Source organism: Esox lucius, chromosome 8 (genome assembly GCF_011004845.1).
Source record: "Esox lucius isolate fEsoLuc1 chromosome 8, fEsoLuc1.pri, whole genome shotgun sequence".
Taxonomy (NCBI): Eukaryota; Metazoa; Chordata; class Actinopteri; order Esociformes; family Esocidae; genus Esox; species Esox lucius.
The window spans coordinates 7,905,155-7,922,040 of NC_047576.1; the positions used below are offsets into that span (position 1 = coordinate 7,905,155).

At 41.0% G+C, this 16,886-nt stretch overlaps 1 protein-coding gene across 1 annotated transcript in view; it reads right to left on the minus strand.

The window, feature by feature from the left end:
• Nucleotides 1-1,649: 1,649 nt before the first annotated feature.
• map1sa (microtubule-associated protein 1Sa) overlaps nucleotides 1,650-16,886 on the minus strand; it is a 29,704-nt gene continuing 14,467 nt past the window's right edge. Inside the window, exons 3-7 of the mRNA XM_010871325.3 lie at nucleotides 11,822-11,904; nucleotides 9,078-9,218; nucleotides 5,649-8,961; nucleotides 5,304-5,527; nucleotides 1,650-5,182 (exon numbers count right to left, since the gene is read on the minus strand). Coding sequence (XP_010869627.3) covers nucleotides 5,027-5,182; nucleotides 5,304-5,527; nucleotides 5,649-8,961; nucleotides 9,078-9,218; nucleotides 11,822-11,904 — 3,917 coding nt within the window. The 3' untranslated portion in view covers nucleotides 1,650-5,026. The remainder of the gene's footprint in view (nucleotides 5,183-5,303; nucleotides 5,528-5,648; nucleotides 8,962-9,077; nucleotides 9,219-11,821; nucleotides 11,905-16,886) is intronic.

Sequence of the window (16,886 nt, forward strand, 5' to 3'; positions counted from 1 at the left end):
GATGTGTTTAATAGTTAACATTTATATAACAATGTCCAATCCAATACAGAATTTGCAGTACCATATTCAAGAGATTAATACTTGTTTCTGATATGAATTACAAAATAATAAAGACCTAGAGCAGATCAATATGTTTGTGTTATTATTTGATTTGAATGTGCTTTACTAAAAACTGAAATCAGAGGAAGGTAACTAAAGTTACACATTTGTTTTTTCCCCACTTAATTCAATCTTTGTTGTTGATTAAAAGATGTAAACATTTATTGATGTAAACATTTGTAACAATGGTAAAAAAAAATGAGTTGCTATATTTTCTTTCCTGAGTCATAATATTTTCTATATGGTACACAGGAAATAGACTGCAACGCATACTGCTCCACATAAAATGTGGTGGACATTGCTCAGGCATGTTTTCTTTATCATCTTAAAACAGGTTTATAGATGTACCTTAGTACAAATAAATTAATGTCAAAGTCTTCTGGAAAGACAAACATTTGAAAGGCAATGTTCTTGCCGTCATGAGACTGCCTTCATGATAACAATGCATACAGTATGTGAGCTCAAATGAAAAACAAGTTATATCACCCTCTTGTAGACTGCTGAAAATAACCCAGGGAATCTAGATTTGAAAACAGATTCTACACCACTACATGACAGAGGTGTGATCCACAGCATACAAGTGCTTACTAAAACAAATGAAATATTGTTGATGAAATGAGATTCTCTGTGTCAATCAAATGAAGAAAAACATTGACACCTGCTGGACAGTCGCTTAAACTGCTTTTAGAGGATTTGAACGAATCACATGCAGCTAAAAACATACTCTTGGTTATGTTACAACACTATTAGGTCAACATAAGCAGCATAGCGCCCTGCTGGTTTGCCTTTGAAGATGAAAATGGAACAATCCTGAACACCCCCTGGATGAGAGACATGATGCAGTGGGGAAAAAAGTCAAATCGCTATACCGAAAATCACTATGTGCTGTCTTTCAGATGGGAGGTTAAACAGATATCCTGACTCTTTGTATTCACTTAACATATATTGGTTAGTCCCATGAGATCTTAAGTAACATAACTACAAAAACATATGCAGTCAAAAAACAGCTAAATAACCAAAATGTAAATGAAATGAAACTGAAGTTTGATTTATTCATTGGCCTACAAAGTTAATCTGATTGGAATAGACAAATAGAAAAAAGAAAACAATATCAGTGTTTTAAACCATTCTAAAATTAATTGCCATTTGCAATGAAAACCACCTGTGTTTGTTTTCAAGACAGGTTCCTGCTCACAGGGCATCTTGCTCCGTAAAGCTATTATCTGTTGTTTTGGGAAACTGGGCGAGATAATGGGCTAGCTTGATTGCTTAGTTTGTAATCTATTTAGCTATTTTCATGAACTGAAGGACTGAAAGAATCCTGACACATCAAAAATGACTGCAATATCAAGCAAAAGCTAACGCAATGGACTGAAGACTCGTGTTACACTTTATGTTGAGTGGCAATTTCCATCTCTCAACCAACTATCAACAAACTCTGCAATGCGTTGGGCCGTGGAACATAGGCCATATACGACACCCCCTCATACATTTCAATTCGTTCTTCAAAGTAAATAAAAAAATTAATAAACACTAATTACAAAGCACAATTTTATAAAAGGGGTATATTTATTGAAGGAAAAAAAAATAGTGTTTCAATACTGAATTATCAATTATCATCCCAATTAGTTCAATTAACCGCCCCACTATTGAACATTTGAAAGACATTCATGGGATTTGGGGCGTAAAATCCAAACACTTGCAAGTGATGAGTGATCCACAGATAGGGAATGAAAATAAACAATGTTACAATTATAAGTGCATGGAAAGGATGTCTCCAAGTAAGATCAACAATTATAGCACCAAATATGAAAAATGCAATGGCTTTAAATAAATCATGTATTCTCTCCCAAAACATCCTGTCCAGCTTGGTTGTTAACAAGCAAACATCCTAAGTGAGTTCATCTACTACATGGCATGACTTACAGATTTGAACACTTGTGATATCCATGCAGTAATAAAGCTGTTTTTATTGAGACTGAAGAATTTTTTTACTGGAGTTCAGACTTATAAAATAGGTATTTCACATGAATCCCAACTACTCACCAGAAGTGAGGCAGAAATGTGGATACTCTTTGTGTTTAATGGCATATTGCTAAAGTCCAATTAGTCTAATACATCTATGAAAATGACTTTCAAAACATTGTGAATGGGAGGTAAAGTTGGTACATTCTGGGACAAAGCTGAGTCACGGTATGGACAGCAGAGGGCATACATGTCCATACAAATGCATTTAGTCCAAATAGTTTAATAGAAACCATACACGTGAAACACACGGTGAGCCCAAGTATATGGACATGATGGACTAACTTGTTGGATGTTTAAAGTTGAGATTATTAGAAGATATTTAGCAAATCCTAAAGTGTGAAATGTTGATAGACGTAAGCGACCAAGGCCAATGAAACGGAATACATTTCCGGTGATTTTTGTACTTATAATAGCTAGTACCAAAAAAACATGCTGCCATTTCAGACTCCTACGAAGGACAAGGCAAGCTCGGTTCTGTTTTGTCTGTCCTGCTATTGGCTAATGGTATCACGTGAGCAGCCTGTAGCGAACCAAATTATTGGTGATAAAGTAGCCGCACCACAAGGATGTATATATATATAAAAAAAAAACTATAAAAAGAAAGTAAACTCAATAATTTATGAAAAACAAATAAATATAATTACTAATGAAATGGTGAGGAAAAAAAACAAGATATTTTCTGCATGAAATCATTGGAATCATATGATCTATCATATTGTGGCGGGCAGCAAACACCCTCACCTAAGATGACTCTATCAGATGTTAATGGTGCTCTAGACAAGCCGTGACATTTGTCCGCTTTAACACCAGGGACATCATACGATATTCTAATTAGATTTAAACTAACAACCTAACATAAACAATGTGAGATTTGCGTGCATGTATAACTCGACATGCCAAAAAACAATATCAACTGTAGTAAACAAGAATGTGTCTAAGAATAACAGTTATTTAAAATTAAAGGTTACGGTCCTTTAATATTCCTAAACCATATAGAGCATCATAACACAGCGAGTGGTGGGCAGAGTAGTGCAAGCAGTGCTGGCATGCATTTGGAAACAAACCGTTTGTGTTCGAGGCTTAAAAGCATTGACATTCACAGATAAAGCCATCTACATTCTACTGTTATTAAACGAACACACCACTGATTGCTGATACAACTGTTTCGGTCTTGTTAAACATTAATTATTTTGCATTTACTGAGACATATTTCAAGATTTTAGTAATGAGGCCCTTAATAGAGTACTTGCCCAAGGTACTTTTTTTAAGCAACTTGCTAAGACTACCAAACTCCTTAACTAGCATTAGCATAATGACTAGACGTCCTTACACTAGTTAGCATTTGCATTGAAAAGTACCTAATGTCCTTTATACTTGACACAAAATACATAAAGGTAGTCCCAAGTTAACTTGACTCTGGGGAACTAGATCAAGGGCCGTGTTGCCAAAATCCAGAAGCACCCTTTAAGTTCACTTAGGCACAATAATAACCACTCTTTGAGATAAACATAATGTATTTTCTTGAAAGGTATTCATGTTTTCCTATTACTTCCCACTAACAAGGTGTATCCCTGTGCTGTGAAGCTTTCCACCCATGTTGCGTGTGTCATACAGTGGTCCCACCGACAGAGTTTATAAGTGGAAGTGTCCTCATGCAGCTTTGCTAGGATAAAACCATTCTAAATAACAGAAGCCTCCGGGGTACAAATGCAATACACCACTGAACACCAGATAGGGTCTTCCTTGACTCTTATGTTCAGAGGTGCTTTGCCCCATTGACGTGAACATGGTGATTCACAAAAGCAGATTTATTAGTGTGGATTGCGGATATACGTTACGTGTAACACTTCATTCACAACGCCCTTTTTCCATTAAACAACTAGTCAGTACTAAAACAGTAATTTGTGTGAGTTTGTGCATTAGACTCAATTACCTACTGCATTCCATCTATCACTACTCAATAGTATTTCAATTTAGAATAAATTGTCTAGAACTGACCAAGTACTTTCATTTAAACCAACACTCAACTGTCACCATACACTATGCACTCTACAGGAAGGGTTAAAGTGACAGATACCAAAGTTACATAAAGAAAATGATGCACATTGCATGACACCTTCAATCTTTTGCAATTTTCAGGCTAATCTTCCTATTCACATGGCCTTTTTCCAAAGACAATGCCTCTCTCCTCTTAGCGTCCACAAACCATCTACGAAACTGAAATGAGACATGAGAAACATTGTCATCCTTCAGCGAGCACAGAGGAAATCTGCATGTTCAACTGTGCACCTGGAGATGGCTTTCCCATAAATCAGAATTAATCTCCTCATGTACCCTCCGCATTTCTTTTGTGTCTTTGACAGACACATTATACTGTAACACACCTGCCACTGACATCCCCAGTAGAAAATGACAATATGTAAATAGTTGTGGGGCTAGAGCTACCTATGAATGCCATATGAATAACTAATAGTTTATGGAAGAACTCAGGAATTGAGTACCAAGGAGACAGAGGATATGCTACAGGTGTCAATTAGTTGCCTTAGAAACGTTTCAGATTTGGAACATAACTAGGCTGCTGAAAAATGTTAAAAAAAAAATCTACAACAATTTTTCAAAGTCCACCTTACTAAGCATTCATAATGAACACCTTTATGTTGGTAGACCATCTTCATGTTCGGCCATCATAGTGAAGATGTACCCGCGACTAATATGGATACGAGTGGGTCCTCTTCATATTGATAAGATAGAAAGGAGAAGCGAGATCTGCTAATCCACCAGGCCTTATTTGATGCATAGTGGTACAGGTGATCGCCATTTGTAGATGAGGGGGAAAAAAGTCATCAGTTAAAAAATAAAGGGGGTGAGAGACTTTGGTTTGTGTCTCGTTCCTTCACTCTCAGAACTCTACTTTGCATGCTGGGAAGGATTCTTCCTGCATAGCCACAGTGCTGTTACTGCCCAGCACTGTGATGCCAAGCTCCCTCTGCCTCTCATGGGTTTCCTGGTACCATTCATGCATCGTCAGCGAATCAAAGGTGGGGATCAAGGTCACCTGAGGGTTGAAAGGCAAAAAGGGCTAATTAAACTGAGAGCACTAGTACCAAGCTGAACACCATTCTGTTCCCATAGTACAACAAACACACAGGCAAATTAGAAATGGAGATAGTGCTGACCGGTACACTGGGCCAGGCTGTCTTTCCCTCCAGCAGGGCATCAAGTATAGGTCTCATAACAGAGTCCTTCAGGGGCTCGTCACCACTGACAATGTAGCAGGACGAGCGCAGGCGCCGGAAGAACTCCACGTCAATGGTGGCAGAGGCACAACCAGAAGGGAGATAAGCCATGTCCAAATAAGCGGGTACACCTCCAGTGGTACTGGACTTACTACCCACAGAACCTGCAGCACACAAAGAGGAGTTAGGCACAAAAAGAACCAAATGTGTTGCAATCACTTGCAATTGCAAAAGCATTTTTTTTGGAAAGATGTAAATCAGAAGTTGAAAACCGCCGGTGCCTACCTGAAGTGGCTGATTTAGCATTTCCGGGTCTGGGGCCACTGGAGGTGTTGCGAGAAGAAGGCCTTGTGTCAAGGCTTGACGTGGTCTTCAATGTACCTGTGGTGCTGCCAGCCTTTGTCTTGCTGTTCAAAGTTGTACTGGTGGCTGACGTTAACCTCTGTGTGACCCCAGCTGGTTTCTTGTTTTTTGTGGCTGCACTCTTTGAGGCCTTGCTTGCAGTGTCAGCCTCAGGGTCGGCCATGCAGGCTCCGGGCTGGGGTGGCAAAGGGGGAAGGTCCTTCATTGGTGCAGGGGGAGGATCTTGAGAGGAATGCTGAGCTCCTCTGTTGGAGGAATGAGAGCTGGGATGGTCGTTTAGATGGTGGGGTGGAAAGCTGCCAGAGTCCTCATCAGAGTCCATGTCAGCAGTGATGGAGGGGCAGTCTTCAGTCACTGGGGGTATGTCGGAATCTGTGGCTGTTCTGAGGGACTCACTAGCAGACGTGGGTGGAGTCTCTTGGCCTTGTGGTGAATGTCGATCACTATTAACTCCACTCTGTGGCTTTGCTAGCTCCTGGGAATGGTCAGTATCTTCTGAAAGTTCTCGAGGGCTACCAGTGGCTAGCCCGGGAGACATATGCTGAAGTTGGTTCTCTGGGGACTTCGGGTGCTTAAATTCACAGGGTGAGACCAGGCAGAGGTCAACATCATGGGGAATGTCTGGGAGGAGACCCTGTAGTCCAGGAAGGCGTTCCTCAGACCCGTCCCCAGGTGGACGCATGCCATGAGATGTCCTCAAAGGTAAGGACATGCCCACTTTTGGATCAGAATCAGGACAATTCCCATTAGAGTAGGACCTGTCTATATGGTCTCCTTTGGGTGACTCATCAATAGATGGAAGCACCTGTTCAAAAGACACGGAAAGAGACTCGTCAACTTCTGTTGAGTGTGGGGAACCGATTTCAGCAGGCATGGAGGTAATATTGGGGGACATGGAATCAGGCAGCAAGAAGGGACTCAGTGTCAAAAGGCTTGACTGTTTGTCCTGTGATGATGTAGAGTTCTCTAGGTTTCCTCTTAAGGAGCCTACCTCAGAGATCCTGCAAGAACCTATGATGTGACAGTCTTCAAAACCAAGGCTTGGCACTCTACCCCCAAGACTACTGTCCTCACCAGATCCCTGAGCCTCCTCTTCAGGTGACTGGTGAAATGGCGTATGCCCAGCGCTATTAGGGGCTGAGTCGGCAGGGGAGACCAACTCTAAGGTCTTCTCATCTAAACTGGCGCATGGATCTTCTTGTCCATTTCTCAGAGCCCCATCAAGAAGCCTGTATTCTGTTGGTGTGAGATCAAAGTTCACACTGCGGTCACTTTTAGGAGTTTTTGCAAGAGGGGAAGTAGTTCCTACTGCCTTTTCAGGATTTGGGAGTGTCTCCATGCAGCGGAAGTTTTCTGGACTTTCCAAGATATCCCTGCTGTCATCATTTGCTCTTGATGCTTGATCTGTCACAGGTTGCTCTATTTGTTTAGGGTCAACTAAAACAGAATTGTTCTTGTCTGACTCTCCACTTTCAGCTCTGAGTTTTTCAAATTCCGCCGTCATGTCTTCAGGCGTTGACATCTTGGAACGATCAGCATCACCTTCAGAGGCAGATGCCTTTTTAATCTCTGGCTCCTTTTGACCAATCTTTGACTTTGCACCCTTGTTCAATGAATCTTTTTTGGGGACTGCGTCTTTCTTTAAAGTTCCATTTTTGCCTAAGGGCTTTTTAGTATCTGTAATTCCTAATGAAGGTCCCGTTGTTGATTTCCTGACATCCTTGCCTATAGGTTTTGTTGGTTTCTTTTCATCTGGCTTCACTTCCTTTTTGATCTCTTTCTTTGGATCAGGTTTGAGTTCTTTCTTTGGTCTAAGACCAAGAGGTTCTTTCTTCGCGGTTTCTTTCGGTTTCTCCACACCCTCATCCTTTTTGGGAACACTTGGAGAGGTTCTCTCATCCTTCTTTTTCACTTCTTTTCGCTCTTCCTTTAAAGGTTCTTTTTTTGTAGGAAACTTTTCAGCCTTTTGATGCCTTTGTTTAGCATCCACATCCTTTAATTTAGACTTTTCCTCCCCTTCCTTTCCTTCTTTATGAGCAATGTCACCTGGGCCCTTGGGCTTGGCCTTTACATCTTGCTTTTTAACATCCCCACGTCCAAATTTGTCCTTCAGCAAGGCACTGCTAGGTCTTGAATCCTTGGGCAGGGACTTAAGGCTCTCTCGACTCTCTGCACGTTTCGGTTGTTTATCTACTTTGGAAGCTTCAAGGTCTCTGAGGCTTACGGCTGGGTGTTTCAAGAGTTCTAGATGCTTTACTTTCTCAAGTCCTTCAAAAATCTTAACCTGCGGAGTACACCCAGGGAAAAGAACTCGAATAATCTTTTCTAGAGGACTGGCCGGATGCCACACTAGTAGAGCACAGATGGAGACAAGGCAAGGCAGAGGTATCTCAGAGCTTTTTGTGTTGGATCCATTGCTTGGCCAAGTCTGCATCAAAATCTCAAGGTCTTTACTGCCTTTGACTGGATTAAGAACGTAAAGCTCTAGTCGCCCCACTCCCATCTTCTGGAAAAGTATAACAGGCTCAATGGTGGGTCCATTTGAGCGACTAAGAGGTTCCGGGTTGATTGTCAGCCTTTCAAGGTGCTGCAACATGAGTGCCACCTGATCACAGCTTTGCAGTTCTTTGGGATCACCCCGGAATGACTTCAATCTCTCTGGGGCATTAAGGAAAACAACTCCAATCTCAGGTGAAATTAGATTTTTCATCCAGTCATCATTGATCTGAGAGTCAGCAGACTGTTCTTCCTCCAGTTCTACTGCTTTTCTTTGGAGAAGACTGTTAACCCCTGGTAGATTGTCTGAACCAATGTGGGTGAGGAGCAAAGAATCAACTCTGTCCAAATGTCTAACAAGTTTCCAAAAACAGGAGCGTGGATCAGAACCACCATTGACAAGAACGTTGAAACCGTTAACAGCAAAGAAGGCAGAGTCTCCTCTCCCACCTGGAAATACATAGCAGCAGGGGCGGGAGAGTTTGAGGAAGCCCACGGTACTGGGGGGCTCCAGCAGCTCAAAAGGAGACAGTGGCTCCAGGGACTCTGAGAGGTATTCTGTGAACTCTTGAAGGCCTTCCATTTCAGGCAGCACTGACGGTGGGTTTGTTTTGATGTCAATGAAGTCTTGCAGATTGTGCTTCTCCAACACAGAGTTCTTCCACACCCCAGAGATCGGACAGCAAAGTGTAAGGCAAGCCTTTTGTGTTGGGTCAGCCGAACTCAACAATTCTCCAATCTGTTCAAAGATACATTGGTTTGATGTAAATGACTTAATCAGCTTATAAACAATGCTTTTGAATTTAGGATTTGTCTGCAACATAGAATAGACATTACAGAAAAATATCAACTCACCTCTTCATCAGCAAATATCTGAATGAAGTCACTGAGAGAGAAGCATCCTGTTTGTAAGACCAGGTCTCCGGACCCTTCAACACATTGTCCAGCAAGAACCAACAACTTGTGGCAAGAAACATCAGATACAACCCTGCGCACCTAGGCAAATAGAAGGAAAGCGAGACATGAAAATAAAGCTATATTTAGTAGCCTATTAGTCTCTGCTCTTAGTGGACAGGTCAGACAACTTTGCCTCCAGATAAGCCTATTGGTTTGAAGCCTGAAGATTTGTCAAACGAGGCAATGTTATCCTATTCCTCAATTGTCAGTTGCTGGCAAACGCATGCCCACTGGATTAGCTTTTTATGTTTTTTAGCTAACAGGAGTGGAACCCAGTGTGGTTGTCCATGCATGACAAAGGCCAACAAGCTGTGTTTCAAGCTGCCTTTCGGCACATCAGTGTGCCATAATCTGCCTGTTACTGCACTGCCATTTAGCTCACCATTGGCCTTCAACATCTTGCACCAACTAGCTCCTTTGTACGGACTGTAAACGACTAGATTTGTTTTTCTTTTAAGCTCAATTCTCTGTAAACACTAAACAACTGACAATCCTTGATGAATGCTGTATGCAAGCCACTTTCTGGCCAGGTTAGAGCTCCACAAAAGCAAGGCATTTCATTGATATTTCAAAAAGAAATTACAGGGAAATGTCTTACCACTTTCTCTGGCCACCATTCAAGATTTTTTAATGTCAACATCCAGTCTGTTAAGTCTTTATATTATTTTCATGCAACATGCCATTACATTTAGGCATGATAAACATTGTTCAATTGGACTGCACACAGTATATGCCAACTGTTACAATGAGCCCAGAAATGTTAACAACATATACAATGTTATGCGGTGAATAACATATGCATCAGTTTTTCATGAGGAAAAAAAACGCTCTTCAATTAAAGGTGACGGGCAAAGCTTTGTTTCTATATAACATTAACTACCACAATGGGTTTCTCTGAGATATTTCCTAATAAAAGTTCTAATTAAATAAACGTTGTGTTTTAATGGCATAACGAGACAGTGATGTAATTAAAGGGAAATTACAACAAATCCAATATTCGGTTTCACTCGTAATGTACGGTTTGGTGAATCCGCTAGTGTAGTGTGAAAAAGCAACAACCTCAGCGAGAAGACATGAGCAACATTTGCCAAGAAGTTAATCAGCCATACATGTATGAGGCCAGGAGGAGCTAACCCCAAACCAGGACCTCAATGAGATCCCGAAAGCCAAAAGGTACACACAGCCACAACACATCAGTCCTGCTAATGATATGTGTGCAGTTAGTCAGCCAACCACATCATTTTCCCAACCAAAGGTCAGCTAGCATAACAACATTAAGGCAGTTGGGCATGTTTGCAGGCTAACCAGCAATGCTATGATTGCAAATCTATTAATTCGACCAGTACCACAAAATATAGCCTATAATCCTGATGGCTGGCCACATTGCAGAATTCGCACAATACTCTTTGAGGTAGTCAACATCCTACAGCCGTGTTACTATCACGTTCAAACAGGTGCTTGTGTTGCATCACTCTGGTGGACACAGAGCAAAGGTATGGAGTCCAACAACTGCATGGATGGGATGCAGCCTGCACACCACCTCTATAACTGGAGCACTCTGATGGGTCCATAAGACATTTAATTTGAGTAACGGCTCTTATCAAAAGCAAATTCATTTTCATGTTTTCATACTAAAAAATTAAATAAATTGACTAGTAAGAAACAAGCAATTAGTAATTATTTTCTGTATCTGCCAAAGGACTCTTGACATGCCGTGTTTACACATGTAACTCCAGTATTAGCTAGCCGTCTCTATTGAATGTATATTTTCACAACTTTTTGGGCAGTTATTCAATGGCCAATTTTCAGAATGTTTGTATCTAGAACAGAAATTACATGTTTCCTTGAGAATTTTAAGTGTTATTTTTTAGGTGCACTCAAATTCAAATAGATTTTTGTTTTAGTAATTATTTTATGAAGAAATATTTGACTTATTGAATATTTAACTTGGCTGAAATATTGGTTGTTCGGAAGAAACCTTTGCCGGTTTACTACCACACCAGTATTCTACTGTAACTACTGCAAAAATAAAATCTCAAACAATATGGAAAAACTGTTTCCTAGAGAAAATATTTCAGGAATTGCGGTTTACATATACAGTCCTAACAACTTCTTTCAGCCATTAAATAAATAAATAAATAAATATATATTTTTTTTTATAGAGTTAACCAGCAGATAAGCGCATGCAGGACGCAAATGATAATGCTAGAGATAGAAATCATATTTCCCACCAACATTTACTGAATTCTGCAAATGCATCAGTGCATTAAGCAACAAAGGCATTAGCTGACTATCAAAGGCTAAAGTCGATTATGCTGGTTCATATGAGGTGGGTTATGTGAATCATTACAGCAGCAACAGGATTTGATTTCCAGTATGAAATAAGAGCCAGATGGCAGGGAAAGAACAGTACTATATGATGGCAATGCATAGTTCACACGCACTCTCAGTAAATTGATCCTTTTCCTCCCAAAACTAAAAAATACTTATACGAAGCAGAGCAAACCGAAGTAGAAACGGATATTGAACGATGATCATCAGTTAATACTTCTTGGTATTGAGATTCATAGATTATTCGGAAGGTTAAAAAAAAGAATTAAGATGGACGCCTGCTTGAATAGTGAGAGATGGTCGAGTCTCACCTCTGAGCAGACCAACTCATGGGATGGGTTCACCACCACCTGTGTGTCCAGAATGTCACCACTGTGCTGCAGTGTCTTCTGGCCTAAAGGTAAGGAGCAATGCAAGGGTTAAACGGGACCTGCAAACAACCAGTAGTATATAATCCACAGACTGTTTACAGACTACACTAAAAAGGCTAACGGCTGGAATGAAACCACCTGCACAGGTTAAAGGCAATTAACTTGGTTTGAAAAAACCTGAGAGAGTGCATGCACTAAATAAGTTAAACAGGTAGTGCAGATTAAGTCAAATTCCAATTAGAAATTGGATTAAACGGATTAGCAGATGTAGCCTTGGGTAGTCTCACAGCCTTGAGCATATCCAAAGAAAGCATCAGGAACAACCAGGCTATTAACACAAACCTGGGTGGAATATTCAAAATGAAAATTTGACAGCTGATTACATAACGCTACAGAGCTTTGCATAGCCTGAAGATAACCTCTTGGCCATTGGTGAGCCTGTAGCGCAGTTCTAAAGAGAATCAGTCAAACATTTGGCACAGTACTGAAACCAGACAATGCCGGAAGAAAAAACAAAAATACAAAATGCAACAAATCTTAACAAATATGACTTACCAGCAGTAGCTACAAAGCCTTTGCTTCAATGGTTTTAAGACAAAAAAGAAAATACATTTACTACAGATGACAAAACATAAAATAATAATATAACTAAAGATAAACTAAGGATGAATTTTATTTTTAGAGGGGTTTGATAATAATTCCAGGTTTTGCACACTCCAATAGCAACGATGCAATACTGAGGCTATTCAGACTAAATAAACAACCTAAGAAACACACTCCCATTGCATCACATGTCAGAACACAGGGGCATTCACTCAACCAGCTACTGTACCCAATAGCATCCCCCATTTTGCATAACATTTTCCACACCAAATCACGAGAAATTATAGGAGTGGTGGAACTATTTCAAGACTAGGGTTATTATTCGGATAATAAAATACTTTTACTTTTTTAATGGGAGCTATAGGTTACACACTGCATAAAGCAACAGCATGTGGGAGACAAAACATTGCCATGAAGACAGTGGCAAAAACCAAATAAAGCAAAAGGAAACGCACAAGCAATTTATAATTAACAAAGCCTCGGTCTGAGCAGATGAGAGGCTGACAAAACAGTACCATTGAAGCTGCCAAGGTGTCAGTCAAATGATCGACAGGACACATGCAAATGATCCAAGACCGACAGTGCATCGGACAGTGGTCCAGCCAGCCAATGAGGGAGATGTAGAGTGAGTGGTTCCTGCTGTGAGTGTCAGCCGGTTAAAGAGCCTATTATTTGATTACCACATCAATAGAAAGGTAACTAAGGTGCCAGTGCTCAATCACAGGAAGGGTTCATTTCAAATCCGAATCCACAGCTGCCGATGCCACATTTTTAGGCATTCATTTAAAAAACAATAGCAGAAATTAATTAACAAAATAAAAACGTAATAAGTACTGAATATTTTATTAAAGTCCTAAGGGTATGACAAAAAGTTAGAGTCCATAAATGTATCTGTATCACAGGATTAATTGCAATCACACTATCTGGACAAAATGTAATAACTGCAATTATACTTTTTTACCACATATAGTGAAGAATCACCCATTGATGATTGCTTGCATCAATCCGATAAGGGTGTCACTGGTTAACAGCAGAACCATAAACATCACTGAGGTGCAGAAAATGCCCAGGCTAACTCATTATTTTCAGTCACCAGAGCACGTATCAAAAGAACATGGTCAAAGAGATGGCCCCAGCTTTAACCAGGTCACTTGCGCAGAGACAAAATTCAACATGATATGGAGCAGTCCCTTCCATCTTGTCACCTAGTCAGGCTAGTGTGCTACTATGGCAACCGCTTCATAGCCTAATCTTCTCCCAAGAAACACCCAGTGAACAACAGCACAAAGAAGAAAGTAATGAAGATGTAATCCTAATTCTATTGCCAATGACTAAACAACGCTCATGAAAGTTTAATATGATAGAATGTCAGTGAGAGTCTAAAATAGAATAGATGTTCCACCCAGTAAAAACATGAAGCATTCATCAAAGGCTGTGGCTACAGATCCAGCTTTTTTAAAGACCCGAAAGCTTTGGCACAAGTGCGGATAACATTGTATTCCATATACATGCTCTCTGATCTACTAATAGAGAACATGCTATAATTGACTAGTGATTGTTTAGTTGTTATGATTCTGAAAATGACTGATCATCCAAAAAAACAAAACTTTTATTAAAGGATAGTGATCATATGAAGCCTTTTATCGTCACAGTTGTTTGGCTCCTTATTAAATCATAATGACATCAGAAATCACCCAAATGGCCCTGATCAAACGTTTACATACCCTTGAATGTTTGGCCTTGTTACAGACACACACGGTGACACACACCAATAATTTCCCACACCTGTGGCTTTTTAAATTGCAATTAGTGTCTGTGTATAAATGGTCAATGGGTTCTTTAGCCCCTCACATGGATGCACTGAGCAGGCTAGATACTGAGCCATGGGGATCAAAAAAAGAACTGTCAAAAGACCTGCATTACAAGGTAATGGAACTTTATAAAGACGGAAAAGGATATAAAAAGATATCCAAAGCCTTGCAAATGCCACTCAGTACTGTTCAATCACTTATTCAGAAGTGGAAATTCAGGGATCTCTTGATACCAAGCCAAGGTCAGGTAGACCAAGAAAGATTTCAGCCAAAACTTCCAGAAGAATTGTTCAGAATACAAAGAAAAACCCACAGGTAACCTAAGGAGAAATACAGGCTGCTCTGGAAAAAGACAGTGTGGTTGTTTCAAGGAGCACAATTTGATGATACCTGAACAAAAATGAGCTGCCAGAAAGAAACCTTTACTGCACCAATGTCACAAAAAAGCCGGTTACAATATGCCCGACAACACCTTGACACGCCTCACAGTTTCTGGCACTCTGCAATTTAAGTGACAAGACCAAAATAGAGCTTTATGGTCACAATCATAAGCGTTATGTTTGGAGAGGGGTCAACAATGCCTCTAGTGAACAGAATACCAACCCCACTGTGAAGCATGGTCATGGCTCACTGATGTTTTTGGGGGTGTATGCGCTCTAAAGGTAGAGTCTTGTGAAAGTTGATGGCAAGATGACTGCAGCTTGTTATCGGAAAATACCGGCAGACAATTTGCATTCTTCTGCAAGAAAGCTGGGCATGGGACGCTCTTGGACTTTCAAGCACAACAATGACCATAAGCACAAAGCCAAGTTGACCCTCCAGTGGTTACAGCAGAAAAAGGTGAAGGTTCTGGAGTGGCCATCACAGTCTCATGACCTTAATATCATCAAGTCCCTCTGGGGAGATCTCAAACGTGCGGTTCATGCAAGATGACCAAAGATTTTGCATGACCTGGAGGCATTTTGCCAAGACGAAATGGGCAGCTGTACCACCTGCAAGAATTCGGGGCCTCATAAACAACTATTATAACAGACTGCGCGCTGTCATTGATACTAAAGGGGGCAATACACAGTATTAAGAACAAAGACTTTTGAACAGGGGTCAGTTCATTTTTTTCTTTGTTGACATGTTTTGTTTTATGATTGTGCCATTCTGTTATGACCTACAGTTGAATGTGAATCCCATAAGAAATAAGTGCCTGCTCACTCATGTTTTCTTCACAAATGGTACATATATCACCAATTCTCCATGCAAACTATTGAACACAACTGAAGGTCTGAATGGAGAACTGATGGATGGAAAAATATTCACAGGATTTCATAGACAGACACATGCAAATTCAGTATGCATACGGCCGATGACAACGGTAATAAGTCAAAAAAAATAAACCTAAGCTACCTTCCCTTATCAGCTGGTCCCCCTCAGTTTTTGGCTCTGAGTAGAACACAATCAGGTTGGTTTTCTAAACCCTTTCCAGGTTGGACAGTACAGACAGTTTTTCAGCATAAAGTTACAGATGGTTAGGTACAACCAAGTTCTGCTGTACTGTCCACTGGTGTTGTAGAGAACACATGAGCAAACAATCGTAAATTATTATGCTACAAGTCAACCGCCGAAGCAACAAAAATGCGGTGCTTTTGTCACACACTGATGTCACCTTACAGTATGACGACATAGTCGGTTCTGTTACGTACATCACTGCACTCATTGTGATTTTGCAGACATTGAGTCAGCTCTGATCAATCGTTACTAACAGATCACCATTGGCCTGCAGCCCATTCCATAAGCATCAACGACATAAACACACACAAGCTGGCGATCGTTACAGTGCTTTGGGACGCTCCAAATTATTTTTGTACGGCAGACTGAAAGATCCCAAAGACATCTACTTAGAACACGAGAGTAAGTCCACATCTGCCTCCAATGCTCTTAAGGCCAACTCAGCCTTTTTCCCCCCACATACACTGTCTGAGCCCCGTCCTACCAGAGAGATGATCTCACAGCAGGGGGAATCCAGTGGTAATAATGAAAACCAACCAAACATGACATTTAGGATTACCCTACCATGACGATATCCATGCAGTCCCGCCCCCCCCCTCCCGCCCTAATCCTGCTCACAGGCACTTTCACACAAATTCATTGAAGGTCTGGTGGACTGGTCCGTTTTGGCTGGAGAAACCTGACTCGGTGTCTTCTGGCCCCAGTGGCCAGCGAATGAAAAGGTTAGTTTGCAGCCATGCTGTAACGGTATGGTGACAGAGCAGAGTAAACAGGGCTGCTGTCCCAATAGGTATTGCACTGATGCAGTCCTTGCTTCATTAAGATTAGATTAGATTCAACTTTGTCATTCTAACCAGAAGTGCAAAGAGTGCACTTCATGATCGTGGGGGTGAGTGCAACCGATCGGAAGTCATTCAGTCTTGAGGCACGTTGGGACAAGCGCCTGGGCCAGTGGCAGGTTGAAAATGTCAGTAAGGGCCTCGGCCGGCTGCCCAGCACATGCGCTGAGCCCGGGGGACGCCATCAGGACCAGCAGCCTTGAGTGCATTCACCCTCCTCACTGCAGACAACACACCTGCGATAGATAGTCA